The 13,629-nt window shown below is 37.6% G+C and overlaps 1 protein-coding gene across 2 annotated transcripts; it reads left to right on the top strand.

The window, feature by feature from the left end:
• Positions 1-22: 22 nt before the first annotated feature.
• On the top strand, positions 23-13,584 carry foxr1 (forkhead box R1). 2 transcript variants are annotated; one of them, XM_055221005.1, is made up of 8 exons: positions 23-246; positions 4,893-4,979; positions 5,124-5,305; positions 5,794-5,859; positions 5,919-6,043; positions 6,800-6,932; positions 8,082-8,214; positions 11,751-13,584. In XM_055221005.1, exons 1-8 carry the CDS (start codon positions 135-137, stop codon positions 11,777-11,779), a joined length of 867 nt encoding a protein of 288 aa, XP_055076980.1. In that variant the 5' UTR covers positions 23-134; the 3' UTR covers positions 11,780-13,584. The 2 variants fall into 2 exon arrangements, with proteins under 2 accessions (XP_055076980.1, XP_055076979.1); XM_055221004.1 differs by having other exon boundaries at positions 5,910-6,043; positions 11,751-11,856.
• The last annotated feature ends 45 nt before the right edge of the window (positions 13,585-13,629 follow it).

Raw genomic sequence — 13,629 nt, 5'->3', positions numbered from 1 at the left:
GATGAGCTGCACCTGGCTGAACAGGTGTGAGGGCTACACTTGTCCACAGCTCAGGAGAGAACCAGGGTTCAAATTAGGACTAAACCAGGTCTAAACTAGGACTATCCCAGGACTATTCGAGCACAAGGTCCAGGATGAGTTTCCGACTCCAGACCAGAGGTCGGCTCTTGGACCTTCACTGCTCTGTGGCTCTGACTGAGTGGGACTTGGACCAGGAGCTGCGGTTGCAGATCACCACAGATCAGGGTCAGACTAATAAATAAATATCTATCTATCTATCTATCTATCTATCTATCTATCTATCTATCTATCTATCTATCTATCTATCTATCTATCTATCTATCTATCTATCTATCTATCTATCTATCTATCTATCTATCTATCTATCTATCTATCTATCTATCTATCTATCTATCTATCTATCTATCTATCTATCTATCTATCTATCTATCTATCTATCTATCTATCTATCTATCTATCTATCTATCTATCTATCTATCTATCTATCTATCTATCTATCTATCTATCTATCTATCTATCTATCTATCTATCTATCTATCTATCTATCTATCTATCTATCTATCTATCTATCTATCTATCTATCTATCTATCTATCTATCTATCTATCTATCTATCTATCTATCTATCTATCTATCTATCTATCTATCTATCTATCTATCTATCTATCTATCTATCTATCTATCTATCTATCTATCTATCTATCTATCTATCTATCTATCTATCTATCTATCTATCTATCTATCTATCTATCTATCTATCTATCTATCTATCTATCTATCTATCTATCTATCTATCTATCTATCTATCTATCTATCTATCTATCTATCTATCTATCTATCTATCTATCTATCTATCTATCTATCTATCTATCTATCTATCTATCTATCTATCTATCTATCTATCTATCTATCTATCTATCTATCTATCTATCTATCTATCTATCTATCTATCTATCTATCTATCTATCTATCTATCTATCTATCTATCTATCTATCTATCTATCTATCTATCTATCTATCTATCTATCTATCTATCTATCTATCTATCTATCTATCTATCTATCTATCTATCTATCTATCTATCTATCTATCTATCTATCTATCTATCTATCTATCTATCTATCTATCTATCTATCTATCTATCTATCTATCTATCTATCTATCTATCTATCTATCTATCTATCTATCTATCTATCTATCTATCTATCTATCTATCTATCTATCTATCTATCTATCTATCTATCTATCTATCTATCTATCTATCTATCTATCTATCTATCTATCTATCTATCTATCTATCTATCTATCTATCTATCTATCTATCTATCTATCTATCTATCTATCTATCTATCTATCTATCTATCTATCTATCTATCTATCTATCTATCTATCTATCTATCTATCTATCTATCTATCTATCTATCTATCTATCTATCTATCTATCTATCTATCTATCTATCTATCTATCTATCTATCTATCTATCTATCTATCTATCTATCTATCTATCTATCTATCTATCTATCTATCTATCTATCTATCTATCTATCTATCTATCTATCTATCTATCTATCTATCTATCTATCTATCTATCTATCTATCTATCTATCTATCTATCTATCTATCTATCTATCTATCTATCTATCTATCTATCTATCTATCTATCTATCTATCTATCTATCTATCTATCTATCTATCTATCTATCTATCTATCTATCTATCTATCTATCTATCTATCTATCTATCTATCTATCTATCTATCTATCTATCTATCTATCTATCTATCTATCTATCTATCTATCTATCTATCTATCTATCTATCTATCTATCTATCTATCTATCTATCTATCTATCTATCTATCTATCTATCTATCTATCTATCTATCTATCTATCTATCTATCTATCTATCTATCTATCTATCTATCTATCTATCTATCTATCTATCTATCTATCTATCTATCTATCTATCTATCTATCTATCTATCTATCTATCTATCTATCTATCTATCTATCTATCTATCTATCTATCTATCTATCTATCTATCTATCTATCTATCTATCTATCTATCTATCTATCTATCTATCTATCTATCTATCTATCTATCTATCTATCTATCTATCTATCTATCTATCTATCTATCTATCTATCTATCTATCTATCTATCTATCTATCTATCTATCTATCTATCTATCTATCTATCTATCTATCTATCTATCTATCTATCTATCTATCTATCTATCTATCTATCTATCTATCTATCTATCTATCTATCTATCTATCTATCTATCTATCTATCTATCTATCTATCTATCTATCTATCTATCTATCTATCTATCTATCTATCTATCTATCTATCTATCTATCTATCTATCTATCTATCTATCTATCTATCTATCTATCTATCTATCTATCTATCTATCTATCTATCTATCTATCTATCTATCTATCTATCTATCTATCTATCTATCTATCTATCTATCTATCTATCTATCTATCTATCTATCTATCTATCTATCTATCTATCTATCTATCTATCTATCTATCTATCTATCTATCTATCTATCTATCTATCTATCTATCTATCTATCTATCTATCTATCTATCTATCTATCTATCTATCTATCTATCTATCTATCTATCTATCTATCTATCTATCTATCTATCTATCTATCTATCTATCTATCTATCTATCTATCTATCTATCTATCTATCTATCTATCTATCTATCTATCTATCTATCTATCTATCTATCTATCTATCTATCTATCTATCTATCTATCTATCTATCTATCTATCTATCTATCTATCTATCTATCTATCTATCTATCTATCTATCTATCTATCTATCTATCTATCTATCTATCTATCTATCTATCTATCTATCTATCTATCTATCTATCTATCTATCTATCTATCTATCTATCTATCTATCTATCTATCTATCTATCTATCTATCTATCTATCTATCTATCTATCTATCTATCTATCTATCTATCTATCTATCTATCTATCTATCTATCTATCTATCTATCTATCTATCTATCTATCTATCTATCTATCTATCTATCTATCTATCTATCTATCTATCTATCTATCTATCTATCTATCTATCTATCTATCTATCTATCTATCTATCTATCTATCTATCTATCTATCTATCTATCTATCTATCTATCTATCTATCTATCTATCTATCTATCTATCTATCTATCTATCTATCTATCTATCTATCTATCTATCTATCTATCTATCTATCTATCTATCTATCTATCTATCTATCTATCTATCTATCTATCTATCTATCTATCTATCTATCTATCTATCTATCTATCTATCTATCTATCTATCTATCTATCTATCTATCTATCTATCTATCTATCTATCTATCTATCTATCTATCTATCTATCTATCTATCTATCTATCTATCTATCTATCTATCTATCTATCTATCTATCTATCTATCTATCTATCTATCTATCTATCTATCTATCTATCTATCTATCTATCTATCTATCTATCTATCTATCTATCTATCTATCTATCTATCTATCTATCTATCTATCTATCTATCTATCTATCTATCTATCTATCTATCTATCTATCTATCTATCTATCTATCTATCTATCTATCTATCTATCTATCTATCTATCTATCTATCTATCTATCTATCTATCTATCTATCTATCTATCTATCTATCTATCTATCTATCTATCTATCTATCTATCTATCTATCTATCTATCTATCTATCTATCTATCTATCTATCTATCTATCTATCTATCTATCTATCTATCTATCTATCTATCTATCTATCTATCTATCTATCTATCTATCTATCTATCTATCTATCTATCTATCTATCTATCTATCTATCTATCTATCTATCTATCTATCTATCTATCTATCTATCTATCTATCTATCTATCTATCTATCTATCTATCTATCTATCTATCTATCTATCTATCTATCTATCTATCTATCTATCTATCTATCTATCTATCTATCTATCTATCTATCTATCTATCTATCTATCTATCTATCTATCTATCTATCTATCTATCTATCTATCTATCTATCTATCTATCTATCTATCTATCTATCTATCTATCTATCTATCTATCTATCTATCTATCTATCTATCTATCTATCTATCTATCTATCTATCTATCTATCTATCTATCTATCTATCTATCTATCTATCTATCTATCTATCTATCTATCTATCTATCTATCTATCTATCTATCTATCTATCTATCTATCTATCTATCTATCTATCTATCTATCTATCTATCTATCTATCTATCTATCTATCTATCTATCTATCTATCTATCTATCTATCTATCTATCTATCTATCTATCTATCTATCTATCTATCTATCTATCTATCTATCTATCTATCTATCTATCTATCTATCTATCTATCTATCTATCTATCTATCTATCTATCTATCTATCTATCTATCTATCTATCTATCTATCTATCTATCTATCTATCTATCTATCTATCTATCTATCTATCTATCTATCTATCTATCTATCTATCTATCTATCTATCTATCTATCTATCTATCTATCTATCTATCTATCTATCTATCTATCTATCTATCTATCTATCTATCTATCTATCTATCTATCTATCTATCTATCTATCTATCTATCTATCTATCTATCTATCTATCTATCTATCTATCTATCTATCTATCTATCTATCTATCTATCTATCTATCTATCTATCTATCTATCTATGATCATGTGAATTTCATTATAAAATAATTGCATAATCAAACCAGCTCTGAGCTGAGGCACTGAACCTCTGACCTCATGGTTGGAGGGTGAAAGCTGAACCTTGAAGCCACATATGTTTCAGATGAGCGATCGCCTGACTCCCTCCAGAGACCAATGCCCCGAAGCTCCCGGCGCAACGATGACTTGACTTGGTACGACAAGGCCTCAGGTAGGATTATAACTGGTCTACAGGGGGTCTATTACCACAAGGCCTGACCACAACCAGTTTATAGGGGGTTTATTTCACCTCAAGAAGGATTTGAACCGGGCTAGAGGAGGATCATAACTGGTTTTGATTAGTTCTTTTTTTCAGATGTGTTTGTGAAACCAAACCTATGGCTCATGGTGAACCCAAACATTGTGTGTCCGTTGCACTACTTGCCTCAAGCCCCACCCCCTCAACCTCAAGCCCCACCCCCTACACTCCAAACCACGCCCCCAAGCTCTCATGATGCACCACTGCAAAACGAAACCTCATCAACCAATCCCCACATGGTAAAACCAGATTAGAATACTGCTGTGTTGAAAACTACATCACAATATTCTGTAGCCCAATCATATTTAATGCAGATTAAATCCACTTTGTCTGAAATCTCCAAAAAAAAAAAAAGTTTAGATTGTATTTGGTAGTTATTGTAATGTGTGCATTGTGTCTCCATGGTAACTGTTGAACATACCATCATAGACAGACATGTAGAACATACCCAAGTGATGCCACTGCAAAGTATCAGTATTCTTGTATGATTAAATCTGTTTTTATAGTTCTTATTCTTTTGGGGTTTTATTGCATCCTGAATTTTGTTGCAACACTGGAGTTTTTCCTTGCGGGACAAACAAAGGTTCTGTTGTTCTGCTGTCCACATCAAACTGGAACTAAATTCAAAACTAATCCTGGACAAGACCAGGACTAATCCGCATCCTGGTTTAGGTCTTGACCTCGTTTAGGTCCTGGTCTAAACTAGGTCTTACTTGTGTATGTGCAGATCAGCTCTGAGGCGCCCTGTATTGAAACAGCAAAGACTCGCCGCAAACCCCGAACCTCTCAATGGGTAAGTGCTGCACTAGAAGCAGCAGCAGTAGTATTTATGTGTAATCCCAGTGTCCTCAGTCCAACAGGTGGGCTCCTGGCTGCAGTTCTTGGCCTCGTCCCCCGGTGAACTACTGCCTCCTGATTGGTCTGGCTCTGAAATACAACGGAAGCCTCAGAGTCCAACAGATCTACAACTTCACCAAGTACTAACCCAGAACTGAACCAGGATTAAACTGGCTCTGAATTGGGACTAAAGCCCGACTAAAGCCCGACTAAAGCCCGACTAAAGCCCGACTAAAGCCCGACTAAAGCCCGACTGCAAATAGAAATGGACAAAGTGAGTGTGACGCCACCAAATAGTATTTGACTCCAAATGAAACTCATCTATGGTGGCAGTTATAGCGATTAATCAGTTCCATATTTGGAATTCAAACCGCAAGTATCATAGCAACCAAAAGGCCAATCAGGAGCGGTGCCGTTGAAGATAACATCCTTTCCTGCCTGCACTGCTGGTTTGGCAGGGAGCAGGTGCTTAGCAACACTGTCAATCAAACCCATTGCTAACGCTAACGGGAGCAACTTCAAGGAAAGAAATCATCTGATTTTGTCGGTTATTAATGTTCTTATTTTGATTCAGGAACAAAATTAAAAGATAAATGGATCATGTAGAGCAGGTTAATACAAACATTCTAATGTCAGAATGACAGCAGCAGTTACAGAGAAAGGGGCAATTCTTTTCAATGGAAAGAGGATTGGAGTCGATGGAGCTGGAAGTGTTCCCATGCTCACATCCTATTTGGAACAGAGTGGCTGGTGGTATAGATATGTCCCTTTATATATACAGTCTATGGTCTCAGCCTGGACTCACCCAAGACTACAGGCCTGTCTGAAGTGTGCCCACAGGAGGTTGCTGGTTGGATCCTGGTGCCCAGTTTTGATATAGTTTGTTTTTTTTCCAGAGAGTTGTTCCCGTTCTTTCAGACGGCTCCAGACGGCTGGAAAAACACAATCCGCCACAACCTTTGCTTCAACCACAGCTTTAAGAAAACCTTCACCCAGAGCAGGGGCGACAGGGAGCAGCAGGGACGACAGGTGAGCGGGACAGCGACAGAGGTTTGTTGCTTTAACTTGTGTTTGGAGGCTGGTTTATACTCTTGAAAGCTGATGTCCTGACTCAGACATGAATCACACGAGCTCCCGCCGAGCTCATCAAGGCCCAGGTGCGTTGTGGGAATCCAAACTATTTCATTTGCATTAATTAATTATATAATTACTAATATTATGAGTTCTTTCTTTACCGAGACAATAAAAAGTCACACTAGGCTCATATGCAGACACTTCTTTGACAAACCTTAGCTGTTCTGAGCTGTTTATACTCTATTTTACTCTACTTTTACAAAATCTGAGCTCAGGATTATCCTTTTTAGAGACATAAATGTGTGACCTCTGACATCTGCAGAGTCGCTCTGAGGGAAAGTTTATTTGTATAGCACAATTCATACAGAGTAATTCAAAGGGTTTTACAGAACAAGAGACATTAAATAAATCACAATACAAACAAATCCAAACATAAATCATCATATAACTGACATTAAAAGAAGTGCAGAATAAAAACTTTTCAGTCGTATGCACAGCTAAACAGAACTGTTTGGAGCCTGGACTTGTCGAAGTCGAGGCCTGTCTCACATCTTCAGGAAGACTGTTCCAAGTTTTAGCTGCATAAAACTGAAACACTGATTCCCCATGTTTAGTCCTGACTCTGGGCATCAGCAGGAGGCCGGTCTGTGATGTCCTCAGAGTGCAAGATGGCTCATGTGGCTCTAACATGTGGGAGATGTACTTTGGTGCTGGTCCATGGAGAGACTTGTACACAAGAGCAGAGCTGCTTTAAAGTCTATTCTCTGGGCCACAGGAGCCAGTGCAGAGGCCTGAGCACAGGTACTTTCTGGTTCTAGTCAGGACCTGAGCAGCAGTGTTCTGGATGTACTGTAGTTTTAAGGCTCGTTTTGGAGAGGACAGTGAGCAGAGTGTTATAGTAGTCTAACCTACTGGAGACAAATGCATGGATAATGGGCATAGATAAGAGGAGGGCTAGATGAGGAAGAGGAGGAAAGGAGGAGGATAAATATTTGACCTCCACGTCCCTGTGTCCCAGAGCACCAGAATTGTAAAGGAGAGAGGAGGAGCAGAGCAGAGGAGAGAGAGGAAGACCGAAGGATGAATATTTGACTTGTGTTCCAGAGTGGCTCTGAGGGTAAAAGGAAGTCCTGCTGTTGGCTCCTGACATCAGACGGACACCAACGCCTCAGAGAAGAGCTTCTAACTCTAACACCTGAGACGCTAAAGCAGCTGGAGCGAAGCGCTGCTAACCCAGGTGATGCTACCACAGGTGATGCTACCACAGGTGATGCTACCACAGGTGATGCTACCACAGGTGATGCTACCACAGGTGATGCTACCACAGGTGATGCTACCACAGGTGATGTTAACATGCTAACATAGCCATGTGCATCACTGAGGTCTGGACCTCGGTATTTTTTTCTAGACCAGCTTCTATTGATAAAGAACCTAGTATTTTTAACTATTGTGTTTATGCAAGTGGATTATTTTAAGCATCTGTGTTCAATAGTGCCAACAAAGTACACTTTTCCTTTTCTCTCAACATTTCTGTTGAATTCTTCCAAAAGCAAAATAAAACATGTTGATATACACTCACCTGAAGGATTATTAGGAACACCATACTAATACGGTGTTTGACTCCCTTTTGCCTTCAGAACTGCCTTAATTCTACATGGCATTGATTCAACAAGGTGCTGGTGCATTCTTTAGAAATGTTCACCTATATTGATAGGAGCATCTTGCAGTTGGAGATTTGTGGGACGCACATCCAGGGCACGAAGCTCCCGTTCCACCACATCCCAAAGATGCTCTATCGAGTTGAGATCTGGTGACTGTGGGGGCCATTGTAGTACAGTGAACTCATTGTCATGTTCAAGAAACCAATTTGAAATGATTCGAGCTTTATGACATGATGCATTATCCTGCTGGAAGTAGCCATCAGAGGATGGGTACATGGTGGTCATGAAGAGATGGACATGGTCAGAAACAATGTTCAGGTAGCCCGTGGCATTTAAACGATACCCAATTGGCACTAAGGGATCTAAAGTGTGCCAAGAAAACATCCCCCACACCATTACACCACCACCACCAGCCTGCACAGTGGTAACAAGGCATGATGGATCCATGTTCTCATTCTGTTTACGCCAAATTCTGACTCTACCATTTGAATGTCTCAACAGAAGTCGAGACTCATCAGACCAGGCAACATTTTTCCAGTCTTCAACTGTCCAATTTTGGTGAGCTCGTGCAAATTGTAGCCTCTTTTTCCTATTTGTAGTGGAGATGAGTGGTACCCGGTGGGGTCTTCTGCTGTTGTAGCCCATCCGCCTCAAGGTTGTGCGTGTTGTGGCTTCACAAATGCTTTGCTGCATTCCTCGGTTGTAACGAGTGGTTATTTCAGCCAACGTTGCTCTTCTATCAGCTTGAATCACTCAGCCCATTCTCCTCTGACCTCTAGCATCAACAAGGCATTTTTGCCCACAGGACTGCCGCATACTGGATGTTTTTCCCTTTTCACACCATTCTTTGTAAAACCCTAGAAATGGTTGTGCGTGAAAATCCCAGTAACTGAGCAGATTGTGAAATACTCAGACCGGCCCGTCTGGCACCAACAACCATGCCACACTCAAAATAGCTTAAATCACCTTTCTTTCCCATTCTGACATTCAGTTTGGGGTTCAAGAGATTGTCTTGACCAGGACCACACCCCTAAATGCATTGAAGCAACTGCCATGTGATTGGTTGATTAGATAATTGCGTTAAGGAGAAATTAAAAAGGTGTTCCTAATAATCCTTTAGGTGAGTGTATGTATCTTTGCAAAAGTTTTATGCTCCAGTCTATTGTCAGCCTCACAGTCCAGAGAGAGGCCGTATGTCCAAAGTCAGAACGGTGGCTGCATTGGAGAGCAGGGTGAAGCACAGAGGGCCTCCACATTTTTTTCTTTGTATTTTCACCAGCCCTTACAATAGTAAAATTATATTTTTATTCTAAAATACCAAAAGAGATTACATGAAATTATATAATTTTCTATAAAACTTTCCTGGTGGTAGACCCTCACATCATTAACATTAAAAAATCCTGCATATGGCCCTGCACCTATAAGCCAGTATTTGACTTTACTCTGCTCAGCTGTTTTCTAACCTTTTTAACAGTTTAAATACAGAATTTTCACAGACACAGAGCAAGTATTATCAGTAAAACAGTTCCCAGAGTTAATTTGATCCAACCAATCTCAAAAATGAGGTTTGTCCAAAATACTGTTACTACAGCAAATTCATGCACTTGTGCTAAAGTATCTTAACATGCTCAGTTTGACAATCCATGAAACTAACCCTGAGCTCTAACCTCTAGCCGACTATGGAACAGCCTCCTCTGCCTGACAGATCTGTGCAGCTTTTAGCGCAGTTTAAGATTAGACTGAAAACCCGCCTCTTCTCCCTGGCATTTAATACTAGCTGTACTTTTCCTATGTATTGTGTTATTTGTATACTTGTATTTAGTTTGATATATGAAGCAATTTGGGCAGCTGAATTTGTTTCAGATGTGCTATATAAATACACTTGAAATGATTTGAGCTAGAAGCCCTCCATAATGAGTATTAGAACAAGGCCACTTACGTCACCCAGACTGGCATTACAGGGACCCCAATCTTGGAGGCCTGGGGTGGCCGCACTTCCGGGAGAACTTCCTAACTCCCTAATCCTAGGGAAGATTGGGGACATGGATTCTGAGTGCGCCATGTTCTCTGCCTCTATTGTCGCTATGTGGTGAACACAGGAAGTAAGGGATGCTGTCAGGCTGAAGGAGTTCTATCGACCCTTGTTGTCTTGTGGAACTCCTGAGGCAGCTGACAAGTACCAAAAGGTTAAGCATGTGTCACGGCTTGTGCGAGGTTGGGAGGAGTTCAGGGACGCTATGGAGGAGGACTATCGGACGGCCTCAGAGATTCTGGCAGACCGTCCGACGCCTCAGGAGGGGGAAGCAGTGCTTTCGCCAACACTGTTTACAGTGTAGGTGGGGAGCTGCTGACCTCGACAGGGGATGCTGTTGGATGATGGAGGGGACTACTGAGAATCTCCTGAGTCCCACCGTCATGTCTTCCCAGGAGGAAGTGGAGACTGAGGACCCAGAGTTGGACTCATTCGTCATCCTGGCTGAAGTCACTGAGGTGGTTGGCAAACTCCTCAGTGGCAAAGCTCCAGGGGTGGATGTGATCCGTCTCGAGTAAGCCTCTGGATGTTGTGGGGCTGTCTTGGCTGACACGTCTCTGCAATGTTGTGTGGCGGTTAGGGACGGTACCGCTGTGTGGTGATCCCTCTGTTTAAGAAGGAGTGATCACTCTCCTCGGACTCCCCAGTAAGGTCTATTTCACGGTACTGGAGTGAAGAATCCGACCAATAGTCGAACCAAAATGAGTTTCCTCTGCAGTCTCGCTGGGCTTACCCTTAGAGATGGGGTCAGGAGCTCGGTTACATGGGAGGAGCTCGGAGTAGAGCCATTGCTTCTCCACATCAAGAGGAGCCAACTGAGGTGAGCGAGGTGTTCCAGGCCTGTCCCACCGGGAGGAGGCCTCGGGGAAGACCAAAGACACGCTGGAGGGACTATGTCTCTCGCCTGGCCTTGGGGTCCCGCCGAAGGACCTGGAGGACGTGTCTGGGGTGAGGGAAGTGTAGGGGTCCCTGCTTAGACTGCTGTCACTGCGACCCAGCCCCAGATAACCGGAAGATTATTATGAATAGATATGATGGATGAATTGAGCTAATGCTGAGCTAACTGTATCTGTGTTTTAGACCTGATCCGGGCACTGCTGTCTCTGTGATCTCTTCTGACCCCTGACCCTACCCACCCTTCACCGCAGAATAAAGTCACTGTGCACCACCAGGGGCGCTGCCTACTTTGTCCAATGCACATCTCTTTAGTCCTTGTTTAGATCTGGTCTAGATCTGGTCTAGATCTGGTCTAGATCTGGTCTAGATCTGGTCTAGATCTGGTCTAGATCTGGTCTAGATCTGGTCTAGATCTGGTCTAGATCTGGTCTAGATCTGGTCTAGATCTGGTCTAGATCTGGTCTAGATCTGGTCTAGTCCAGGATTCAGAAAGGTCATCTTTTTACTAACAAATTATAAAACATATATACAATATTTACAAAGACTTTCATAACGGTTCATGTGATGATCTGTGACAATGAGTTTGCATTGTTTTTCAAAATGAGATGTTTCTGAGTAGTTTGTAGAACAGATGATTAAAATTTTCAGGTTGTGTGTTACAGAAGCAACAGTTGGGACTATATCTAAATATTTTGATACTAAGATGTTTGTAGAGTGTTTTACACAATATTTTGAGGTGGGTTTGGTGTAGTTTGGTATTGAGGAGGTAATGACCACGTTTTATACCAATTCTGTCAAAAATCAAGTTCTAGTCAAAGGTTCCTCTGGGTTAAATGAGTTTAGTGTTTTGGCGTTTTCTCAAATGTGTTTGTATAATATAAATTGTGATGTTTTCATTAATTGTAATTTCCCATCCAGAATGCATTTACTAACAGATTTGAATCAAGAATGAAGGACCAGATCACATGATCTTGAATGTGTGGTTTAAAGGTCCTATATTACATAAAACTGACTCTTGTGAGCTTTAACCCATGTTATAACACTGTTACCTCATTAAAAACATCTGGAGTTTTGTTTTATTCACACATATTTCAGGAACACTTTATTATTAGTCTGTCTACATCTTCAAAGCTCAAAATGGTCTTTTCCCACTTGTGATGTCATGAAACGGTAGTTTTCAAGTTAACAGCAGTCTTTTATTTTTAGATCAGTAGAGATGGGGAAATTCCAGGGCTGAAATTATCCAAATGAATCTAGTAAAGGTGAATAGAGTTTAAAACACAATGGAGCACTTCCTGTATTACCACAAGACGTCACAAGGTAGAACAGAGTCTTTTCAGTTTGAGAGAAGAACTCAAAAGCCTAAATATGCAGAATTTGTGTATTAAACTTGTGTGAATGAAACAAAACATAACTCCAGGCATGTTTGTGATGAGGAAACATCACTTATATTAGAAAATGGCATAATACAGGCCCTTTAAATCTATGAAGTCCAGCATTTCAGTACCACCCTCACTTGTAAGTCATGTGAGTGAGTTTTCAGATGTCTCTCTCCAGTTGAATGTTATTGTTCTGTTGATCTCTTGGATGTAGACTCACTGGTGTATAATGGTATAGTGGGGTAAACACAATGTAACTACTGTAATTCTTAGTTATTACTTTCACATATTTACCGGTCATACCTGTAGATTGCAGTGCATCATGGGACAGAAATTGGTAAAAACTTTTATTTCAACAGCATGTAAGTTCCACTTAGTTTGTGCTTTATAGTGGGAAGATATTACATGTAAATGTTTCATTCTCTGCTGCTCTTAACAGAATATGTGTCGCACGCAAAGGAGCTCGAGTACTGCACTGGTCTGTTCACTCCACACAAGATTAACAAACACTTTTTTAACTTATTTTTTCTGTGTCAAACACACGTGTGGTACCTCACAGTCCCCTTGAGTTGTGACCCTGATGCCCTCCCACTTTGTCCCCCATGCTGTTGAAGTGAAATAAACATGTATATAATCTCAATCTTTCCCCTTGTCTTGTGTCTCTGCTGAAACCAGGGCAAATG

This window comes from Periophthalmus magnuspinnatus, chromosome 3 (assembly GCF_009829125.3).
Source record: "Periophthalmus magnuspinnatus isolate fPerMag1 chromosome 3, fPerMag1.2.pri, whole genome shotgun sequence".
Lineage (NCBI taxonomy): Eukaryota > Metazoa > Chordata > Actinopteri > Gobiiformes > Gobiidae > Periophthalmus > Periophthalmus magnuspinnatus.
This window is presented reverse-complemented; position numbering and strand designations above follow the sequence as displayed.

Excerpts from the sequence above, each read along its gene's own strand:
- foxr1 (XM_055221004.1), top strand. The coding sequence starts at position 135 with ATGAGTTTCCGACTCCAGACCAGAGGTCGGCTCTTGGACCTTCACTGC. Across the intron at positions 247-4,892 it reads GCAGATCACCACAGATCAGG|ATGAGCGATCGCCTGACTCC; the intron begins GTCAGACTAATA and ends CATATGTTTCAG. Across the intron at positions 4,980-5,123 it reads TTGGTACGACAAGGCCTCAG|ATGTGTTTGTGAAACCAAAC; the intron begins GTAGGATTATAA and ends TCTTTTTTTCAG.